This window comes from Passer montanus, unplaced genomic scaffold, assembly GCF_014805655.1.
Source record: "Passer montanus isolate IOZ18808 unplaced genomic scaffold, ASM1480565v1 scaffold250, whole genome shotgun sequence".
NCBI lineage: Eukaryota > Metazoa > Chordata > Aves > Passeriformes > Passeridae > Passer > Passer montanus.
In genome coordinates, this window is record NW_024367150.1 from 132589 (window position 1) to 156080 (window position 23492).

Consider the following 23492-nt stretch of genomic DNA (forward strand, 5'->3'; position numbering starts at 1 on the left):
TTTGGGATGCACCAATTTCAGGATGTGCTGATTTTTGGGATGTGTTGATGTTTGGGATGCGCTGGTTTTCGGGATGCTCTGATTTTTGGGGGATGCCAGTTTTTTGGAATGCCTCAACTTCAGGATGCACCAATTTTTGGGATGTGTTGGTGTTGGGATATGCTGATTTTTGGGATGCAATGATTTTTGGGATGTGCCGGTTTTTGGGATTTTTCCATTTTTTTCAGGATGTGCCATTTTTTTTGGGATGTACCAGTTTTTGGGATGCGTCAATTTCAAGATGCGCCGATTTCAGAATGCAGTGATTTTTGGGATGTGTTGATGTTGGGATGCATTGATTTTTGGGATGTGACGATTTTTGGGATATGTCCGTTTTTTGGGATGTGCCAGTTTTTGGGACGCGCCGGTTTTTTGGGATGTTTCCATTTTTGGGATGCGCCAGTTTCAGGATGCATAGATTTTTGGGATGCGCTGCTTTATGGGATGTGCTCGTTTTTGGCGTGCATCATTATTTGGGATGTGCCCACTTTGGGGATGCACCGATTCTGGATGCGCTGATTTTGGGATGTGCCCATTTTTGAATGTGTAGGTTTTTGGGATGTGCCCATTTTGGGATGCACAGTGTTTTGGGATGTGTTGATTTTTGGCATGTGCTGATTTCTGGGACGTTCCTGTTTTGGGATATTCCAACTTCTGGGATGTGAAGATTTTCGGGATATGTCCATTTTTAGGATGTGCCAATTTTTGGGATGCACCAGTTTTGAGATGTGCCCATTTTCTGGGATGTGCTGAGTTTTGGGACATGTTGATGTTTGGAATGCAAAAATTTTTGGGATTTGTTCATTTTAGGATGCGCTGATTTTTGGTAAGTGTTGATTTTTGGGATGCATAATTTTTTGGGATGCCGCCATTTTGGGATTTGGCCACATTGGGATGTGCCCATTTTTGTGATGTGTCATTTTTTGGATGCGCCTGTTTTGGGATGTGCTGATTTTTGGGATGCATTAATGTTTGGGATACCAAAATTTTTGGGTTGTTCCCACTTTTGGGATGCGTCTGTTTTTTGGGATGTGCTCCTTTTTGGGATGCGCCCCTTTTTTGGGATTTTCTCATTTCTGGGACTTGTTGATTTTTGGGACATGCCAGTTTCTGGGATGCGCTGATTTGTGGGAATGTTGGAGGTGGGCAGGGAATATCAGGAAGGTCCCAACCACATCTGTGGATCTGGCATGTTTTTTGGGAATGGCTTGGATTCCCAAGGTCTGGAATTCCTGGAGTTGTGGTGGTTTTGGGGAATGGCTTGGATTCCCAAGGTCTGGAATTCCTGGAGTTGTGGTGGTTTTTGGGGAATGGCTTTGATTCCCAAGGTCTGGAATTCCTGGAGCTGTGGTGTTTTTTGGGAATGGCTTGGATTCCCAAGGTCTGGAATTCCTGGAGTTGTGGCGGTTTTTGGGGAAGGGTTTTGATTCCCAAGGTCTGGAATTCCTGGAGCTGTGGTGTTTTTTGGGAATGGCTTGGGTTCCCAAGGTCTGGAATTCCTGGAGTTGTGGTGGTTTTGGGGAATGGCTTTGATTCCCAAGGTCTGGAATTCCTGGAGTTGTGGTGTTTTTTGGGAATGGCTTGGATTCCCAAGGTCTGGAATTCCTGGAGCTGTGGTGTTTTTGGGGAATGGCTTGGATTCCCAAGGTCTGGAATTCCTGGAGTTGTGGTGGTTTTTGGGGAATGGCTTTGATTCCCAAGGTCTGGAATTCCTGGAGCTGTGGTGTTTTTTGGGAATGGCTTGGATTCCCAAGGTCTGGAATTCCTGGAGTTGTGGCAAATGAGGAACAAGAGTTTTGGGAGCTCATGGATGTGGGAAGGGAGGGATGGGCTGGGCTGGGAATTCAGGGAAGGATCTGGGGAGTCGTAGGATGGGTTTTGGGAATCACTTTAATTCCCACAATCTGGAATTCCTGGATTCCCATCAGCTGCTCCAGGCTCTGGCTCCATCTGGGAATTATTGGAATGGGAAACAAGCCTGGGAATTTCCAGGTATGTTGAGGGGCAGGATGATGATCCCAAAGGAACACCGGGAATTCCAGGATGGAGCCAGGGAGCTGCTGTGGGAATTCCTGGGCATGGCTGGTCCTGGGGGATCCCAGAAAGTTCTGGGATTTCATTCCATGGATTCTGGATTCCGGGGGCAGATCCAAGAGCTCGGGCAGGGCAGGAATTTGTCCAGTGGGATGGGAACATCTGGAAGCGCAGGAAGGAGCCAGGAGGGGTTGGGGGGGATTGGGACTGGAATTCCAGGGAATGGGAGCAGAGGGGTGGGAAAAGGGGGTGGAATTATGGGAATGGGAAAACTGGGTGGGAAAAGAGGATGGAATTCTGGGAATAAGAGAAGGGGAATGGGAAAAGGAGATGGAATTAAGGGGATGGGAGCAGAGGATGGAATTATGGAGATGGGAAAAAGGAGATGGGAGCAGGGGCTGGAATCAGGGGGATGGGAGTGTGGGAAGCAGGATTAGGATGGGATGGAGGGACAGGAGCAGGAAGATGGAAGCAGGGATGGAAACAGGAGATGGAAGTGGAGGGACAGGAGAGGGGATGGGAGCAGGGATGGGAGCAGGGATGGGAGCAGGGGGCAGGAACGGGGATGGAAATGGGACAGGAGGGACAGGAGCAGGGAGATGGAAACGGGATGGAAGTGGAGGGACAGGAGAGGGTTTGGGAGCAGGGAATGGAAAATGGGATGGAAACACAGGGATGGGGGCAGGAAGATGAGAACAGGGGATGGAAGTGGAGGGATGAAAACCGGGAACAAGGGAATGGGAGCATGAGGATGGAAACAGGGAGAGAAGGGACAGGAGCAGGAATGGGAGCTGGAATGGAAACAGAATGGGAGCAGAGGGATGGGAGCAAGGACAGGAGCAGAGGATGGGAGCAGGGAATGGAAATGGGAAAGGAGCAGGGGGTGGAAGTGAAGGGACAGGAGCAGGAATGGAAGCAGAGGATGGAAACAGGGACAGGAGAGAGGAGCAGGAATGGAAGCTGGGTTGGGAGCAGAGGGATTGGAGCAGGGGATGGAAACGGGGGAACAGGAGGGACAGGAGCAGGGATGGAAGCAGAGGATGGAAACAGGGACAGGAGCAGGGACAGGAGAGACAGGAACAGGAATGGCAGCAGGGAATGAAAATGGGGGGAAGGAGCATGGGATGGAAGCTGGGATGGAAGTGGATGGACAGGAGCAGGAATGGCAGCAGGGAATGGAAACACGGGACAGGAGAGAGGAGCAGGAATGGAAGCTGGGTTGGGAGCAGAGGGATTGGAGCAGGGGATGGAAACGGGGGACGAGGAGCAGGAGACAGGAGCAGGGGATGGAAACAGCGGGACAGGAGGGACAGGAGCGGGGATGGATGGAAACAGGAATGGAAGCAGGAATTGGAAACAGGGATGGGAGCAGGGAATGGGGGTAAAGAATGGAATCAGGGATGGGAGCAGGGAGTGGAAGCAGGGAGTGAAATCAGGGGGTTGGGAGCAGGGATGGGAGCAGGGTTTAGAGTAGAGAATGGAAACGGAGATGGGAGCAGGGAATGGAATCAGGGGGATAGGATCAGGGATAGAATCAGGGATGGGAGCAGGGAGTGGAATCAGGGGGATGGGAGTAGGGATTAGAGCAGGGAAACAGAGATGGGAGCAGGGAATGGGAGTAAAGAATGGAATCGGGGATGGGAGCAGGGAGTGGAAGCAGGGAGTGAAATCAGGGGGTTGGGAGCAGGGGGATTGGAGTAGGGAATGGGAGCAGGGATGGGAGCAGGGACTGGAATCAGGGATGGGAGCAAGGGATGGGGTCGGGGGATGGGAGCAGGGGGATTGGAGTAGGGAATGGGAGCAGGGATGGGAGCAGGGACTGGAATCAGGGATGGGAGCAGGGTTTAGAGCAGAGAATGGAATCAGGGAGTGGAATAGGGGATGGGAGCAGGGTGTGGAATCAGGGGGATGGGAGCAGGGATGGGATCGGGGGATGGGAGCAGGTGGATTGGAGCAGGGGATGGAATCAGGGAGTGGAATCGGGGGGATTGGAGTAGCGAATGGAGTCAGGGGGATGGGAGCAGGGCTGGAGCAGGGGGATGGGAGCGGGGAATGAGGGGGGCCGGGATCGGGGCCGCTCCCAGCGCAGCACGCGGGGCTCGGGGGAGGGAAGGGAGGGAAGAGGGAAGGGAGGGAAGGAGGGAGCGCTGCTGGCACGAGGAGCTCCAATTATCCTGTCACGGCACAAAGGCACGAGCCGTGGGAACGGCTGGCAGCCTCGGGAATTCAGCCGGGAATTCAGCCGGGAATAATCCTCGGGAATTGAGCCGGGAATCAGCTCCGGGAGCCCCGGCGGGGCCGCTCGGGCCGCTGCTGCCGCTCCAGCCCGGGGTGAGCCGCTGCCCCTCGGCGCTTCCCTCCTCCCGATCCTCCGCATCCACGCGGCCGCTTTTCCAAGGGATCCGAGGGGCGCTGGGGGACCGGGGGGGCTCCTGCCGTGTCCCCCCCACCCCGGTGACAGCGCCTGTGTGGGCCCGGCTGGGGCTGAATCCGCCCCGCTGGATCCCTGCCGCAGGCACAGGGATCCTTGGAGCTGCCGTTGCCATGGCAATCCTGGAGCGTTATTCCAGCATTGTCAGCGCGGAGCAGCGAGGAGGAGGAGGAGGAGGAAGAGGAAGAGCTTTCCACTCATCCTCGCTGCTCCCGGGGAAGGGGGGGGTGCTCAGGGAATGCGGGATCGGGAGCTTTTGGGATCATCCCGGGCCACGCGCCCTTGGGCCGCTCCCGGCCGGACGCCGGCGCTTCCATAGGGTTGGGATCCACGGCCAGGAGGAGGAGGAGGAGGAGGAAGAGGAGGGTGGGGTGGGCTGAGGCGCTCCGGGGGCTGCGCCGAGGCGGGAAGAGGATCCCAGGAGCTCAGGCTGGACACATTCCCGCTTTTCCCGCATCCCTCCCGGCATCCCCGGCAGCCACCCCCGCCTCTCGGGGGCCATGGCTCGCACTCCGCGCTGAGGGGGGGGCCGGCATTCCCGAAGGCCGCGGGCACATTCCCGGCGGGAATCATGAAGAAGTTCGCGTCCACGCGCAGCCTCAATAAGATCCTGCAGCAGTGCGACTCCTCGTCCCGGGAATACGAGGAGATCCAGGCTGTGGAGAAGAAGTGGCACCTGCACCTGGCCACTCCGCGCAAATTCCGCGACAAGAGGTGCAAGATGCCCTCTCTGTTCCTTGCAGCTCCGCCGCCGCCCAAGAGAGCGCCCAGCACCACGCTCACGCTGCGCTCCAAGTCCATGACGGCCGAGCTGGAGGAGCTGGGTAAGGCAGGCATGGCGTGGGGATGTGCTCGGGAGCCGCTTTCCAGCGGTTTTCTCGCGGTTTTCCAGCGGTTTTCCAGCTGTTTGCATGCGCGCCGTGGGCCCGTGGCGGTGCGGGGTGTGGGAGGAGCGGGGGAGCAGGATTCCCGTGTCTGTCCGGGGGATGTCCGGGGGATGTCCAGGGGGATGTCCAGCGCTCCGGGGGCGCATCCCGCTGGAGGTGGGCGTGGGAAGGATGTTGGGAGTCTCCAGGTGGGCGTGGAGGGGTTGGTGTGCTCTGGCCTTGGGCATCCTGCTCCATTCCCTGCTCCTTCCCTGATCAGTCCCTGATCCCCTCCCTGATCAATTCCTACTCCGTTCCCTGATCAATTCCTGATCCTGTCCCTGATCCCGTCCCTGATCAATTCCTGCTCCGTTCCCTGATCAGTTCCTGATCCTGTCCCTGATCCCGTCCCTGATCAATTCCTGCTCCGTTCCCTGATCAGTTCCTGATCCTGTCCCTGATCCCGTCCCTGATCAATTCCTGCTCCGTTCCCTGATCAATTCCTGATCCTGTCCCTGATCAATCCCTGCTCCATTCCTTGATCAATTCCTGATCCTTTCCCTGATCAATTCCTGCTCCATTCCCTAATCAATTCCTGATCCATTCCCAGCTCCTCTCCCTGCTCCATTCCCAGTTCCTTTCCCTCCTCTTTTCCCAGCTCCATTCCCTGATCCATTCCCTGCTCCCGTCCCTTCTCCTTTCCCTGCTCCTGCTCCTTTTCCTGCTCCTCTCCCTGTTCCTCCTACTCCTCTTCCTGATCCTCATCCTCTGCCTGCCTCTCTCCCTGTTCCTGCTCCTTTTCCTGATCCTCTCTCTGTTCCTTTCCCTGCTCCATTCCCTGCTCCATTCCCTGCTCCATTCGCTAACCAATTCCTGATTCATTCCCAGCTCCTCTCCCTGCTCCTTCCATTCCCAGCTCCTTGCCCTGCTCCATTCCCAGTTCCTTTCTCTGCTCTTTTTCCAGCTCCTTTCCCTGTTCCATCCCCTAATCCTTTTCCTGCTCCTCTCCCTGCTCCTGCTTCTTTTCCTGATTCTCTCTCTTCTCCTGCTCCATTCCATAATCAATTCCTGATCCATTCCCTGCTCCTTTCCGTGCTCCTTCCATTCTTTGCTCCATTCCTTGCTCCATTCCTGTTCCATTCCCTAATCCTTTCCCTGCTCCTGATTATTTTCCTGCTCCTCTCCCTGATCCTGATCCTCTCCCTGATCCTTACCCTGCTCCTTCTCCTCCTGCTCCTCTCCCTGCTCCTCTCCTCGCTTTCCTCACTCCTTTCCATGCTCCTCTCCCTGCTCCTGCCCTTCTTCCCGATCCTCTCCCTGCCCTTCTCCCACCCCTCTTCTTGCTCCATTCCCGGCTCTATGCCCAGCTCCTTTCCCTGATCAGTTCCCTGATCCTTTCCCTGATCTTTTCCCAGCTCCTGATCCTTTTCCTGCTCCTCTCCCTGTTCCTGCCCTTCTCCCACTCCTCTTCTTGCTCCATTCCCGGCTCTATTCCCAGCTCCTTTCCCTGATCAATTCCCTGATCCTTTCCCTGATCTTTTCCCAGCTCCTGATCCTTTTCCTGCTCCTCTCCCTGTTCCTCCTTCTCCTCTTCCTGATCCTCATCCTCTGCCTGCCTCTCTCCTGTCCCCTGTTCCTGCTCCTCTCCCTGCTCCTGCCCTTCTTCCTGATCCTCTCTCTTCTGTTCCTGTCCTTGCTCCATTCCCTGATCAATTCCCTGCTCCTTTCCCAGATCAATTCCCTGATCTATTCCCTGCTCCATTCCCAGTTTAATTCCCAGCTCCTTTGCCTGCTCCTTTCCCTGCTCCTTCCATTCCTTGCTCAGTTCCCTGCTCCATTCCCAGCTCCTTTCCCTGCTCTTCTCCCTGCTCCTCTCCCTGTTCCGTTCCCTGCTCCTTTCCCTGCTCCTCTCCCTGTTCTTCCTACTCCTCTTCCTGCTCCTCATCCTCTGCCTGCCTCTCTCCTTGTTCCTGCTCCTTTCTCTGCTCCTTTTCCTGATCCTCTCTCGTCTCCTGTTCCTTTCCCTGTTCTTTTCCCTGTTCCTGCTCCCCCTGCTCCATTCCCAGCTCCTCTCCCTGCTCCTGATCCTTTCCCAGCTCCTCTCCCTGCTCCATTCCCATTTTTTGTTTTGGTTTTTTTAGACAAAAAATCCTTTCACCTCCTTTCCCTGTTCCATTCCCCATCCTTCTCCCTGCTCCTCTCCTTCCTCTCCCGTTTCCTTATCCTGCTCCTCATCCTGCTCCTCTCCCTCCTTTCCCACACCCGGCAGTCCCAGGTTTGGATCTCCCATCTCCGGGCAGATCCCAAACCCTGCCAGGAGAGCTCTGGGAGAGCTCTGGAATTCCAGGAGAGCTCCAGGAGAGCTCTGGGAGAATTCCAGATGAGCTCTGTGTGAGCTCTGGGAAACCTCTGGAATTCCAGGAGAGCTCCAGGAGAGCTCCAGTTGACCCTGCCAGGAGAGCTCCAGGAGAGCTCTGGAATTCCGGGAGAGCTCCAGGAGAGCTCCAGTTGAGCTCTGGGAGAATTCCAGATGAGCTCTGTGTGAGCTCTGGGAGAGCTCTGGAATTCCAGATGAGCTCCAGGAGAGCTCCAGGAGAATTCCAAGAGAACTCCAGGTGAGCTCCAGGTGAGCCCTAGGAGAATTCCAGGAAAGCTCCAGGATAGATCCAGGAAAGCTCCAGGAGAGCTCCAGGAGACTTCCAGGAGATTTCCAGGAGAATTCCAGGAGACCTCCAGGACTGCTCCGTCCCCCCCCACCCTGCTGCCACTCCCCCATTTCCTGCCACTTTCCCATCCCGCTCCACATTCCCAGATCCCCTGAAATCCTCTCCACTCCCACCATTCCCTGCTTCCCGCTGCCAGAATTCCCTGTTTTTCCCAGCCCCGTGGCCACCTGGGATGTCCCCAGGACTCCTTGGCAGGGTGGGAGCTGATCCCGCTCCATCCCTTCCCTTTTCCCGGATCTGGTGGCACTTTGTCCCTGGATGTCACCGGAGCAGCCACGTGGCCACGGAGGGATCCCAAATCTGGGAAAACTTTGGAGTGTCCCTGGGCTGGCTCCGAGGCCATCGAAGCTGCCCCAGCTTCCATGGGAATTTGGGATTTTCCACGTGGGAGTGTGGCACCCTGGAGCCTCAGCAGGATCCCACATTGCCCATGGTTTTCCATGCTTTCCTTGTTTTCCTGTTTTCTGTGGTTTTCCATGTTTTCCTTGGTTTTCCATGCTCTCCACAGTTTTCCATGCCCTCCCTGTTTTCCACATTCTCCCTGGTTCTGCCATGCCTTTCCCAGTTTTCCATCCCTTCTGGTCTTCCATGCTTGTCCTAGTTTTCCATGTTCTCCCTGATTTTCCACACCCTCCTTGGTTTTTCCAAGCTCTCCCTGTTTTTTCCATGCCCTTCTTGGTTTTCCATGCTCATCCTGGTTTTCCATGTTCTCCCTGGTTTTTCCATGCCCTTCCAGGTTTTCCATTCCTTCTGGATTTCCAAGCTCTCCATGGTTTTCCATCCTCTTCCTGTTTTCCATGATCTTCTTGCATTTCCATGTTTGTCCTGGTTTTGGACACCCTTCTTGGTTTATCCATGCTCTCCATTTTTCCACGTTTTCCTTGGTTTTCCATGCTCTCCACAGTTTTCCATGCCCTCCCTGTTTTCCACATTCTCCCTGGTTCTGCCATGCCTTTCCCAGTTTTCCATCCCTTCTGGTCTTCCATGCTTGTCCTGGTTTTCCACGGTCTCCCTGTTTTTCCACACCCCTCTTGGTTTTTCCAAGCTCTCCCTTCTTTCCATGCCCTTCTTGGTTTTCCATGCTCATCCTGGTTTTCCATGTTCTCCCTGGTTTTTCCATGCCTTTCCTGGTTTTCCATTCTTTCTGGTTTTCCAAGCTCTCCATGATTTTCCATCCTCTTCCTGTTTTCCATGACCTTCCTGGTTTTCCATGTTCATCCTGGTTTTGGACACCCTCCTTGGTTTTTCCATGCTCTCCATTTTTCCATGTTTTCCATGTTCTCCCTGTTTTTCTATACCCTCCTTGGTTTTTCCATACCCTCCCTGTTTTCCATGTTCTCCCTGGTTCTTCCATGCCCTTCCTGGTTTTCCATCCCTTCTGGTCTTCCATGCTTGTCCTGGTTTTCCATGTTCTCCCTGATTTTCCACATCCTCCTTGGTTTCTCCAAGCTCTCCACGGATTTCCATGTTCTCCCTGGTTTTCCATGCTCTTACTTTTTCCATTCCTTCTGGTTTTCCCGGCTTTCCTCTTTTTTAATTCCTTCTGGTTTTCCATGCTCTCCATTTTTTCCCCTGCTCTCCCTGTTTTCCATGCCTTCCCTGTTCTTCCATTCCCTCTGGTTTTCCATGCCCTTCCCAGTTTTTCACGCCTTTTCTTGCTCCTCATTGGAGCCAGACCCTGCAGGATTGGGACAGATCCCAAAATTCCCAGATTGGACCAGCTGGGATTTATTTTATCCTGAGCCTCCTCCTGGATTCCCACCTTTGATTCCCGGCACTTCCAGACCATTATTCCCAATCCAAAGGCTCTCTTTTTTTGGTGGGAATTCTTGGGAGCAGAGCCAGACTGGCTCCTTTTTCCCACTTTTCCCCCGTCCCGAATCCTGGGATTCCTCCTTCCACCCTCCCAGCAATTCCCAATTTTCCTGGACAGGGACTGGGAGCAGCGATCCCAGGAGAAGGATCTGGAGGCTGTTCCAGCTCTGATCCCACAATTCCCATGATTTTTTCCGGGAACTGTAGTGCTCATTCCCGTGGATCAAGGAATGGGCTTGAAGCCATTCCAGGGAAAACAGGGGATCCGTCCTCTTCCCATCCTTCACTATTTATTCCGGGAACTGTAGTGCTCATTCCTGTGGATCAAGGAATGGGCTGAAGCCATTCCAGGGAAAACAGGGGATCCGTCCTCTTCCCATCCTTCACTCCGGGTTTTCCTGTGGATCAGCATTCCCAGGATTCGGCTTGGAGCCACTCTCCTTCCCGAGGAACAGTCAGGGAAAGGGACATTCCCAAAGAAAGCTGTGCCGGGCGCTTCCCGCCCCGTTTTCCATGGATCCCAAACACCCCCTGTGCCCTTCCCGACCCTTTCCCTGCCATTCCAATCCCCTTGGAGCAGCAGATTCCCAGCAGGATGCTCCGGGATCCCTCCTGTGCCCAAATCCATCAGCTTGGATGCAGGGAATTGCCCTGGGAGACGTTCCATGGCTTGGGATGGAATTCCAGCCAATTCCACTCCAGCTTCCCTGGATCCATGAGGGGGTGAGGGATGATCCCGGCCTGGAGCTGGGATAAATCCCAAATTCCGGGTCAGAGGGACAATCCCGGTGGATAAAGGCTGGAATTCTGTGGTGTCCTGCCCAAATCCCACAACCCAGGCCAGATCCCGCATGCCAGAGGCCGGGAATTGTGGGAAGAGCCAGGCTGGAGCCGGGAATGGGGGCGGGAATTGTTCCATGCCGTTGATTCTGTGTTTTGTTTCCCATTCCAAGCCTCCATGCGGAGAAGGAAAGGGGGTGAGTGAAACCGAAATTCCCGGGATTCCGCCCCTTCCTGGCAGCTCCCGCTGGGATCCGGCAGGATCCAGACTGGGGGGAGATCCCAACGTCCCGAGGGCCGCTGCTCCTGCAGCGCCTCAGGGAATTCAGCTGGGAATTTGGGAATTTAGGATCGGCTCTGGTGTCCGGGAGCCGCTCCCGTAGGAATTGGAACACCAGGAATTGAAACGCCAGGAATTGAAACGCCAGGGATTGGAATGCCAGGGATTGGAATGCCAGGGATTGGAATGCCAGGAATTATGGGGCCGGGAGTCGGAGCAGCCAAGTGGGATTCTGCTGGGCACGGGCAGAATGCTCCTGTATCCCAAAATTCCCAACCCTGCCATTCCCAGGTGTGATTCCTGCTCCGGGTTTTCCCCACGGGAATGACCCCTGTGGGATCCTCGGGAATGACAGTGTCCAGCTTTATCCCAAATAGCCAAAGCTTCTCCTGGCAGTTCCAGGCAGTTTATCCCGCTATTCCTGGCAGTTCCAGGCAGTTTATCCCGCTATTCCTGGCAGTTCCAGGCAGTTTATCCCGCTATTCCTGCAGTTCCAGGCTGTTTTTCCTGCTATTCCTGGCGGATCCATGTGGATTATCCCGCTGTTCCCACCCTGAGGATGTGCCAGGAATGTCGCATGGGGGCCACAGAAAAACAGGGAAGTTTTTGGTGGAAAGGTTGGATCTGGGTGGGATTGAAGGTCCCTTCCCAGCCAACCCCTCCTGGGAGTTTCTGATCCAGGATTTTCTGTCCTGGTGGTTCCCATTCCGTGTTTGCCACGGAGCTGGGAATGTGGGATCAGCTCTTCCAGCAGGGATCCCACTGGGACAGGGCAGGGAAGAAGCCGAGCAGGAATTACCATGGGAAGTGTCTGAGGGACCTCCCCAACCCTTCCCGGGATCAGGCAGATCCAGAGGGGGCCACTCGAGGATCCCATGGATCAGGAAAATCAGCTGGAGGTTCCCAAGGATTGAGATGGATCCAGGATGCTTTTCTTCCAGAAAAGATTCCAGGGAGAGCTTCCAGCACATTCCAGGCCTGCAGGGGCTCCAGGAGAGCTGCAGAGGGACTGGGGACAAGGGACAGGAGCCAGGGAATGGCTGCCAGTGCCAGAGGGCAGCCATGGATGGGATCTTGGCCATGAGGAATTGCTGGCTGGGCTGGAATTGCCAGAGCAGCTGGGGCTGCCCCTGCATCCCTGGCAGTGCCCAGGGCCAGGCTGGAGAAATGTGGGATCATGGGAACATGTCCCATGGAATGGGATGAGCTTTGAGGTCCTTCCTACCCGGACCATTCCATGACTCCATGTCCCACAATGCCACGGACCAGCCTGGCTTCAGGAGAATCCCAGGGCTACAATTCCCACCTGGACAGAGGTGGAGGTGCCCAGTCCCTCTCCCAGGGCAGGAATTTGGAATACGGATCCAGCTGGATCTGGGAAGCACCATCAGGTGGAGGTGACACGGAGCCAACGGCCCCAGCTTCCCATTCCGTGGGAATTCCGTAGGCTCGGCTCAAGTGAATCCATGTCCACCTCCTGCCTTTTCCATATCCGGAGGTTCAGGATTCCAGCTGGAATTCCCAAGGGAATGGATCCACTGGGACACATCCAGGCACAGCTTGGTGTTCCCAAGGGATAAAAGTGCTGGGGTGGATCCTGGAGCTGGGAATTCCAGTCCCACTCCCCATTCGCTGAGCTCGGACACGGCCATGGTGGCTCTGTCAGTATTCCCGATATCCGTGGGCACCGGATCCTGCCCCGGACACGGAAAGTTGGGATCATCCAGGGAGTCCATTCCACCTGGGAGTATCCCAGTTTATCCCAAACAAACGCTGGATGTGCTGGAGCCGTGTGGATTCCATGGACATCTCCGTGTCCTGGGATTCCCTGGATCTCCCACCCTCCTGGCAGGACTCAGCTCGTCCCAAATACCCAAAATTTGGGATGAACTCACTGGTTAGCGTCAGGCAGAGAATTCCTTGGAATGTAGGGTGGGACAACATCCATGGAATTCCCCGGCTGAGCAGGATCAGCCCCCACAAATCCATGGAAAACCACCGGCTGGGGAGAGGAGCGGCGGGGACGATCCCTCCCTTCTCTGGGATGAGCTGCGGGAAGGGAGCGATCCCAGGGCTGACCGCCGGGGTTTTCCTTGGATTCCAGAGAAGCTGGATGAGATCCTGGCGGCCGCCGAGCCGGCGCTGAGGGCGGAGCTGGTGGAGGCCGATTCCAGGGCGGCCACGGTGAAACAGCGCCCGACCAGCCGCAGGATCACCCCTGCGGAGATCAGCGTGAGCCAGCGGGAATTCCACGGGAATGGGGGCGTGGGATGGGATGGGAACGGGATGGAATGGGATGGGAGAGTCACCCCTGCGGAGATCAGCGTGAGCCAGCGGGAATTCCGCGGGAATGGGGGCGTGGGATGGGGGAATGGAATGGAATGGGATGGGAGAGTCACCCCTGCAGAGATCAGTGTGAACCAGCGGGAATTCCGCGAGAATGGGGGAATGGGATGGGAGCATCACAGATCAGCGTGAGCCAGCGGGAATTCCGCGGGAATGGGGGCGTGGGATGGGGGAATGGAATGGAATGGGATGGGAGAGTCACCCCTGCGGAGATCAGTGTGAGCCAGCGGGAATTCTGCGGGAATGGGGGAATGGGATGGGAGGATCAGAGATCAGTGTGAGTCAGTGGGAATTCCCTGGGAATGTGGGCATGGAATGTGAGAATGAGATGGGAGAGAGCCGCAGGATCACCCCTGTGGAGATCAGTGTGAGCCAGCAGGAATTCCCTGGGAATGGGGGCATGGAATGGGATAGGAGGACATGGAGAGGGATGAGAGGCACTGGGGAGTGGAATTCCCAGGAACAGAGAGTGGAATTCCCAAGGAAGGAAGGAGAGGGGCGGGAGCACATGGAAAGGGATGGGAAGGATCCGGAGGATCTCACTGAGGAGATCAGTGTGAGCCAGAGGGAATCCCACCAGGAATGGGGGCCCGGAATGAGGGAGAGGGATGGGAGGGAATGGGGAGTGGCATTCCCAGGAATGGGGAGTGGCATTCCCGGGAATGGGGAGTGGCATTCCTGGGAATGAGGAGTGGCATTCCTGGGAATGGGGAGTGGCATTCCTGGGAATGGAAGGAGAGGGAAGGGAGCACATGGAGAAGGATGGGAGGGAATGTGGTGCCAAGGGGAGCTGGTTCAGGAGCAGAATTCCCAGGAATGCAGAGCCTGGAGGATTCCGATCCACAGTGGGGCCTCAGCACTCCCTCGGCTGCCCAGGATCCCCATCCAGAGCTGGGAATCCGCATGGATTTCCCAGGGAAGGCTGGAAAAGCAGCTCAGGAGGGGCCTGGAGAGCCAGGCTGGATGCGGGGCTGGAATTCCGCTGGAATCCAAGGGGAAGCGCGGAGGGAGGAGGAGGAGGTGGAGAAGGAGGCTCAGGATTGTGCCGGGAATGCTGCGGGTGGGAGGCAGCTCCGGGAAAAGCGGGACAGGAGCTCCCGGAGCCATCCTCACTGGATTCCTCACTGGAGCAGGCAGGGATATGGGATGGGACCCCGGGAATTATCCCAAAGTTTGGAATTCTGGATGGAGCAGCAGGAAGGTGGAGGCGAGGAGGGTCCATCCCGTTGGGAAGAGCTCCCATTTTCCCATGGTTGGAAGTTCGGGTGGGAATGTCGGGTCCTTCCGGCAGCATCCGGACTGGGAATTCCCTGTTTTTCCCTTCCAGTCCCTGTTTGAGCGCCAGGGAATGGCGCATCCCGGGGTCCTGGCGGGAACGGAGAAGCCCCACGTGTCCCTCCGGAAGGGAATTCCACGGACCAAGTCAGTAGGTGAGGAAAAACCCAGGAGAATCCCTTGGGAACGGGGAGGGAGGGTCCCTGCGGGATGCGGAGTGGGCGGGAAAGGCTCGGCCCTTCCCAGGTCGCTCCAGCCCTTGGATTTTGGAGTATTCCATGGAATTCCATGGAATTCCGGCTCGGAGGGATGCCTGGTCCTGCTCGGAGCAGAAAATGGGACTGGGGAATTCCAGGAGAGAATCTTGGGAGAGAATTCCAGGAATTCCCGGATCGGCCCTGCCAAGGGCAGGGGGGCTCTGCCACCCCCAGTGCTGGCACTGGGCATTCCCGGCAGGAATGGCACCTCTGGAACTGGGAATGCTGGAGTTGGGGCTTAGGAGGCGCAGGACAAAGTCTGGATGAGGCACCTGGATTTGGGGGATCCTTGAGCTTATCCCAAAAGATTTGTGGAGGCTCCAATTCCAAAACCATCTCTGGTGGGTTCTTGATTCTGTTCCCAAAGATTTCTGGTGCCACCAAACCCAAAATCCATCTGTGGGAAGTCCTTGGCCCCATTCCAGAAGGGTTTTGGTGCCACCAAACCCAGACCTGGCTGTGGTGGATCCTTGAGCTTATCCCAAAATATTTATGGAGTCTCCAAACCCAAAATCCGTCTGTGGGATGTCCTGGACCATGTCCTGAAGATTTTTGGTGCCACCAACCCCAAACCAGCTGTGGTGGGTCCTGGACCTTGTCCCTAAAGATTTCTGGAGTCTCCAAACCCAAAACAATCTGTGGTGCGTTCTTGATTCTGATCCCAAAGATTTCTGGTGCTACCGATTCCAAAATCCATTTGTAGGTAGTCCTTCACCCCATTCCAGGATTTTGGTGCTACCAAACCCAAAATCCACCTGTGGTGGGGCCTGGACCTTGTCCCTAAAGATTTCTGGAGTCTCCAATTCCAAAACCATCTCTGGTCAGTTCTCGATTCTGTTCCCAAGTTTTCTGATGCCACCAAACCCAAAATCCCTCTGTGGGAAGCCCTTGACCTTGTTCCAAAGGTTTATGGTGCCACTGAATCCAAAATCCACCTGTGGTGGGTCCTGGACCTTGTCCCTAAAGATTTATGGAGTCTCCAAACCCAAAATCCATCTGTCCCAAACCTTGTCCCAAAAGTTTATGGTGCCACCAATCCCAAACCAGTTTTTGTGGGTCCTGGACTTTGTCCCTAAAGATCTATGGAGTCTCCAAACCCAAAACCATCTGTGGTGGATCCGTAATCTGGGAATTCTGTGCTCACACCCCCATGAGAATTCCCAGCACATCCCGGTTATCCCTGACTTTCCCAGCAATTCCCAGCCCATGCAGCCAAATCCCCCCCTGGAAAAAAGGGATTAAAACCATTCCTTGAATCTCCATCAAACCCCAGTGGGAGAATCCCTGCTCCAGGCAGGAATGGCTGCAGCTGCCTCTGCACATCCCGACCAAAAATCCAGGGAAAAATCCCACCCAGGAGCACCAGATCCATCCCCACAGCGGGACAACCCCTGGAATGGAGGGGACCCAACCCAAAGCCCAAAGCAGCTCCTGGAAGAAACCATTCCCCTGGAATTCCAGGAAAACGGGGATGGAAAAGAGGCGGAGAGGGAGGAATCGGGTGGGAATGGGGCTGGAATTAGAAGTCCTTGAGCTGTCATTCCACACCCACGGCCGGGAGCTGCGCAGTCACTTGATTCCCGGGGAAAAATCCCTGCACGGGTGAGGAAGGAGAGGGAAAAGCAGCGCTCGGATGGGTTTTTTTGGGAATAAATATTCCCTGGCATTTGCGTATTCCAGCAGCACTGCAGATTCCCAGGGAGAAAAGATCAAAAAGATTCCGGGGGAAAAAATTTCTCGGGATAAAGGTGGTTAACCCCCGGCTGGCTGGAATAAAAAGAGGGAGGAAAGATCAAAAAGATTCCAGGAAAATTTCCCGGGATAAAGGTCGTTAACCCCTGGCTGGCTGGAATCAAAAGTGGGTGAAAAGATCAAAAAGATTCCTGGAAAAATTCCCTGAGAAAAAAAGCAAGGATGGGAGGAAAATGATAAAAAAAGCAGGATGGGAGGAATATTTGGAGGAAAAAGGGAAGGAGTGGGGGGAAGGGGAGGGGAGATAATTCCTGTCAGACTTCCAAGATTTCTGCCAGCGCCATCTGCTCCGGCAGCAGAGTTAAAAACACTCCGGAGACTGCGGAGCTGCCATGGCTCCCGGAGAGAATTCCAGAGGGTGGAGCCGCTGCCTTGGGAGGGATTTGTGACCCCTCAGGACCACCGGGAATATTGGGGGGGGGGAAGTGTCCTGGTGTTAAAGAGATCTCTGGGATGGAATCCTGGAATGGTTTGGGTGGGAAGGATCCTTGAGATTCCCAAATTCCATCTCATTCCAGGGGCAAGGACACTTCCCGCTCTCCCAGGGTGCTCCCAGGGTGATCCAGGGATCCGGGGCAGCCACAGCTTCTCTGGGAATCCTGGGCCAATCCCGGGTGCCAGAGGTTGGAGATTCCCACCCCTGGACACCCAAAACTGGAGATTCCCATCCCTGGGTGCCACAGGACGGAAATTCCCACCCCTGGACGCCACAGGACGGAGATTCCCTTTCCTGGGCACCAAAGGATGGAAATTCCCCTCCCTGGGCTCCAGAGGATGGAGATTCCCAACCACAGATACCAAAAATTGGAGATTCCAATTCCTGGGTACCAGAGGACGGAAATTCCTATCCTTGAATGCCACAGGACAGAAATTCCTATCCCTGGATACCAAAAATTGGAGATTCCAATTCCTGGGTACCAGAGGATGGAAATTCCCATCCCTGAATGCCACGGGGCAGAAATTCCCATCCCTGGATACCATAGGACAAAGATTCCCATCCCTTGCCACCAAAGGATGGAGATTCACATCCCTGGGCTCCAGAGGATGGAAATTCCCATGCCTGGATGCCAAAAATTGGAAATTCCCATCCCTGGGCTCCAGAGGATGGAGATTCCCTCCCCCTTCCCACTCCAGTATTTGCACCCTCCTGCTCCAGGTGCTTTTTTGGGATTCACTCCCTCATCCCAGCCCTATCCATCCTAAGGATTGCATGGAATGAGATTTTCCAGGGGAGCTTTCGTGTGGAGGCTTTGTGTTTTCCATGGAGATTAATTCCATGGAGTGCACCAGGAATGGCTCCGGGGGTTGCCAGGCTACACTGGGAGCGCCATTCCCATTCCAGGGGATTCATTCCAGGGAATGCTGGGAGTTGGTCCTTACTGGTCCTTACTGGTGGCTCTGTTTGGATTCCAGTTCTTTATTCCCGAGCTCTGGAATTTGATCCCAGGGATGTCCTGGTGTTCCGTGGGAAGAGCAGGAGTCTCCCATGGCCCCGGGTGGGGACTGAGGGGAGCAGAATTCCGTGGAAAACAGCAAAGCAATGGCTTGATTTGGGGTTGAAAATTCCTGGGAACAGGAGGACATTGGGGTTACTTTTCCCAGAGGATATTCCCACTTCTCCCATCCCTCCTGAGAGCCTGGAGCAGCTCCCAAAATTCCAGATTCACCGGGAAGTTGAAGGCTTGGACACACTGTGCTTTCCTGGGACACAGGGAACAAGGATTGAGATCCAGGCTTGGGTCGTGGAATCCTGGAATGGTTTGGGTGGGAGTCCTGGAATGGTTTGAGTGGGAATCCTGGAATGGTTTGAGTGGGAATCCTGGAATGGTTTGAGTGGGAATCCTGGAATGGTTTGGGTGGGAGTCCTGGAATGGTTTGGGGACCTTAATCCCATCCCATTCCCACCCCTTCCATGGGCAGGGACACATTCCACCATCCAGGATTTCTCCAACCCAGCCTTGGACGCTTCCCAGGATCCAGGGGCAGCCACAGATTCTCTGGGAATTCTGTCTCCTTTTAGGGATCTTTCCTGACGGATCTTTGAGGATCCTTCAGGAATCTTTTCCGATGACAAATTCCCTTGGGAATTCCAGGAGCATCTCCAGGGTCCAGGTGCTGCAGGGGTGGAGCCCAATCCCAAAATTCCACACCTGATCCAGACCCCAGCATTCCAGGCTGCTCCCTGGGGATCGCTGGTGGTTTTTGTTTCACTCTGGAGATTCCCAGGCAGAATTCCATGAAAAGTAAATAAAGCTCACTTCTGGAGCATCCATGCTGGGAATAAACAGATCCTGCTTTTCCATGCTCCTTGAAATTCCTGGCAGGAATTCCCTCCTCTCCTGAGGTTCTGTAGGAATTTGGCCACGGGAGCCGGGATGGGGGAAGGATTTGGGCAGGAGGGGACAACAACAGCCCCGGAATTTGGGAAAAACCTTCCCTAAACCCAGCAACTCCACTGGAATTCCAAAGGATCTGCTGGGAGCAGCTCAGCAGAGAAGGATCTGCTGGAAAACTTTATCCCTGAGGCTGGTGGGATCCAGGGATGGATTGGGAAGAGCATTCCTGGCAGGACAGGGAGTGCTGGATCTGGGTTTGGGATCCAGGGATGGATTGGGAAGAGCATTCCCAGCAGGACAGGGAGCACTGGATCCAGGTCTCGGATCCCCAGGCCAAGAGGGACATGGAGCTCCTGGAGCAGATCATGGAGGGATGAGAAGATGAGGAAGGGACAAGACATGGAATTGTTGGAGCAGGTCCAGAGGAGGAACAGGATGATCCAAGGCTGGGAAAATTGGGATTGTCCAGCCTGGAGAAGGGAAAAAGAGAAAAATCTGGGGTGACCCAGCTGTGACCTTCCAGGACCTGCAGGAGCTCCAGGAATGGCTGCCAGTGCCAGAGGGCAGCCGTGGATGGGATGCTGGCAATGAGGAATTGCTGGCTGGGCTGGAATTGCCAGAGCAGCTGGGGCTGCCCCTGATCCCTGCAGTGCCCAGGGCCAGGCTGGACACTGGGGCTGGAGCAGCTGGGACAGTGGGAGGTGTCCCTGCCCTTGGAATGGGACAGGATTAGGATGGGATTTGAGTTTTCTTCCCACCCAAACCATTCCACGATTTTTCCGTGGAAAGAACATCCGGACTCTGGAGGCTGTGGAATCTCCTTCCCTGGAGATATTCCCAATCCAGCCGGACACAGCCCTGGGGAACACTCCCAACGTCATCCCCAATGGTTCCTCCCCCATTCCATGGTGGCTCCGAGCTCCCTTTTCCAGGGAGCCCTGCTCAGATCCAGGGAGCAATTCCAGGATCTGGGAGCAGAGCTGCTGCCGAGGTCACGCCCAGGGTGACTCAGCCACTCCTCCTGGGAATGGCTGGAAAACCGAGGGATGACCCAGGAATGATCCCATGGCTGTGGCTCAGCCGCTGCCACAGGGAGCTGCTCCAGGCCAGGAATGCCAGGTGGGAATGAACATGGAATTCCTGGGATGTGCTGTTCCGTAGTGTCCCTTCTGCTTGGCAATTCCTTGGATGTGGTTTTCCATAGCATTCCCTGCCTTTGGATGTGGTTTTCCATGGTGCTCCCTGCCCTTCCCAATGCCTTGGGTGTTGTTTCCCATAGTATTCCCTACCTTTGGCAATTCCTTGGATTTGGTTCTCCATAGTATTTCCTGAATGTGGCAATTCCTTGGATGTGGTTTTCCGTAGCGCCCCTGCCCTTGGCAGTTCCTGGGATTTGGTTTTCCATAGTATTCCCTACCTTTAGCAATTCCTTGGATGTGGTTTTCCCATGGTATTCCCTTCATTTTGCAATTCCTTGGATTTGCTTTTCCATAATTTTCCCTGAACATGGCAACTCCTTGGATTTGCTTTTCCATAGTTTTCCCTGCATTTGGCAGTTCCTTGGATGTGGTTTTTCCATGGTATTCCCTACATTTGACAATTCCTTGGATTTGGTTTTCCATAGTATTCCCTACCTTTGTCAGTTCCTGGGATGTGATTTTCCAGTGTCCCTTCCACTTGGCAATTCCTCGGATGTGATTTTCCACAGTGTCCCCGCCCTCGGCAATTCCTGGGATGTGGTTTTTCCATGGTATTCCCTGCATCTGGCAATTCCTGGGATGTGGTTTTTCCATGGTATTCCCTGCATCTGGCAATTCCTGGGATGTGGTTTTCCATAGTGCCCCCTCCTCATTCAGGGAAAAATGGAGGAGAGCTGGATCCAAGGCCTGGATGTCCCAGTGTCACCCCTGATCCAGCAGCCACGCCCAGGACATCCCAGAGGGAAGATCCCGCTTTCCCACTGGATTTCCTGCCCATTCCTGCTGGATACCACATTCCCAGGACAAGCTCCCCTCCTCCATGTCCTGGGACATTCCAGGCCCGGGGATGGTGCTCAGAGCTTCCCAAATATCCCTGCCACCTCCCAGCCATTCCCAAAAATCTCAGAAAGGCAGGACTGGGGGTTATTTTGGGATCTTCCTGCTGCTCCCAGAACATTCCACGGCTCCATCTAGTGCAGGATCCCAGATTCCCAAGGAAAAAAGGGCAAGGACGGGATCATTCTTCCAAATTCCCCCTGCTGGCCTCGGCTCCAGGATTTTAAAAAAGCTTGGGAAAGGCACATTTTCCATGGCTTTGTCCAGGCTCCCTTTGAACCCGTTCCGTGCTGCCGGTTCTTTATTCCCACGGCACATCCCCAATTCCCAAAAATAGCCCAGTTTCCAGCACGACCAACAGCATGGGATGGAATTTCAGTGCCAAATTCCTCCCTTTTGTCCCCATTGGATTCTGCCTCGGGTGGAATCGCTGACGGATTCCGGGCGGAGCTGCCAGAGCCTCTCGGTGCCACTGGAAGAGCGTTTTCCATAAAGGAAAATTCGCTCCAGAGGCCAAAAATAAAAAAGCCCAAATCCTCTCCGGAGCCATTTGAAAGCTTGGGAAGAGCAGAGCAGGGATTGGGAAGGAGGAATTTTCCCTAAGGACAGGTGAGCACGGCGGATCCGGGCTTGGGAATGAGGCTGGAGCTGGGAATGGAGGGGGGGAAGGAATTGTGGCGTGAATGGATTTTCGGATCACGGAATGGCTCGGGCTGGGAAGGCCCTTAAATCATCCCAATCCACCCCTGATTTGTTCCTGCTTTTCCATCCAAATCCTCGCAGCGTCTCCGAGTATTCCCTGAAAAAGCAGGAATTCCTGCTAGACCCTGCCGGGCTCAGTCTGGCACTCGGGAACAGATGTCACCCCTCGGGAAAGCGGGAAGTGTGACGGGAGCCGCGCCCGTGCCGGTGGCACTCGGATGTCTGGCACGTTGGCGGTGGCGGCGCTTCCGTCACCGGAGCTGCTCGGGAAGGGGTGGGAACAACTCCCGGGGGAGCTGATCCCACGGGAACGTGGCTGTGGGGAGGGGAGGCTCTCACGGAACTGTGGAATGGTTGGGATTGGGGTGAGCTGGAAGCTCATCCCATTCCCAGCCTTTCCATGGGACACCTTCCACTATCCCAGGGTGTCCAACCTGGCCTGGGGCACTTCCAGGGATCCGGGGGCAGCCACAGATTTCCTGGGAATTCTGGCTGGTTCCTCCAGTCTCCGAGCTTCCACTGGAAGTTGCTCCAAGCCTTTTTGAGTGAGGCTTGGAAAGAGGAAAAGTCTCAGGAGCAAAGTGGGGTGGGAAGAACAACCCCAGCCACTTCCCAGTTTGTCCCAGTTTGTCTGGGAATTCTCTGGGAATGTCCTCTTCACTGCTCTCCTTGTTTTCCAGGGGAAGGCAAGAAACTCACCCCTGGTTTCATTATTTTCCTTGTTTTCCAGGGGAAGATGAGAAACGTCTCCCTGACTCCATTCTTTTCCTTCATTTCCTGAGACAAATTTGTCCCTGACTTCACTTCTCTCCTTGTTTTCCTTGGGAAGACAAGAAATTCATCCCAGATTCCATTGTTTTCCTTGTTTTCCAAGTGGAAGATGAGGAATTCATTCTGACTTTGTTCTTTTCCTTGTTTCCTGTGTACAGACCAGAAACTCATCCCTGATTCCATTTCTCTCCTTGTTTTCCAGGTGGAAGATGGGAAAATTCTCCCTGACTCCAGTCTTTTCCTTGTTTTCCAGGTGGGAGACCAGAATCTCATCCCTGACTTTAGTTCTCCTTGTTTTCCAGGGAAAGACAAGAAACTTCTCCCTGATTCCATTCTTTTCCTCGTTTTCCAGGTGGGGACCAGAAACTCAGCCCTGACTTTGCTCTTTTCCTTGTTTTCCGTGTGGAGATGTGAAGCTTCTCCTTGACTCCAGTTCTCTCCTCGTTTTCCAAAGAATTCCTCCCTGACTTTGTTCTTTTCCTTCTTCCAAGGGAAGACAAGAAACTCCTTCCCTGACTTTACTTCCCATTTTCCAGCTGGAGACCAGAAACTCATCCCTGATTCCATTGAATCCCTTGCTTTCCAGATGGAGACCAGAAACTCATCCCTGACTTCAGCTCTCCTTGTTTTCCAGGGAAAGACAAGAAACTTCCCCGTTTTCAATTCTTTTCCTCATTTTCCAGACGGAGACCAGAAACTCATCCCCTCTCCCCTATTTTCCTTGGGAAGACAAGAAACTCATTCCTGGTTTCAGTTTTTTCCTTGTTTTCCGGGTGGAGACCAAAAACTCATCCCTGACTTCAGTTCTCCTTGTTTTCCAGGTGGAAGATGGGAAAATTCTCCCTGACTCCACTCTTTTCCTCGTTTTCCAGCCGGAGACCAGAATCTCACCCCCGACTCCCCCGTTTTCCTTGTTTTCCAGGGGAAGACGAGAAACTGGCCGCGTCCTTGCTGGACGGGAAGTTCCCGCGGAGCACCTCCATGACGGACACGGTCCGGGAAGGCCACGGGATCCCCCCTCCCCCGCAGACCGCCCCTCCCCCGCC

At 54.7% G+C, this 23492-nt stretch overlaps 1 protein-coding gene across 1 annotated transcript in view; it reads left to right on the forward strand.

Annotated features, from left to right (window-relative positions):
- The window catches only part of SHANK3 (SH3 and multiple ankyrin repeat domains 3), a 126027-nt gene that overhangs the window by 84709 nt on the left and 17826 nt on the right, over positions 1-23492 (forward strand). The window contains exons 16-20 of the mRNA XM_039711873.1: positions 5248-5328; positions 10865-10888; positions 13076-13203; positions 14645-14747; positions 23369-23492. Of these exons, the coding sequence (XP_039567807.1) occupies positions 5248-5328; positions 10865-10888; positions 13076-13203; positions 14645-14747; positions 23369-23492 (460 nt within the window). The remainder of the gene's footprint in view (positions 1-5247; positions 5329-10864; positions 10889-13075; positions 13204-14644; positions 14748-23368) is intronic.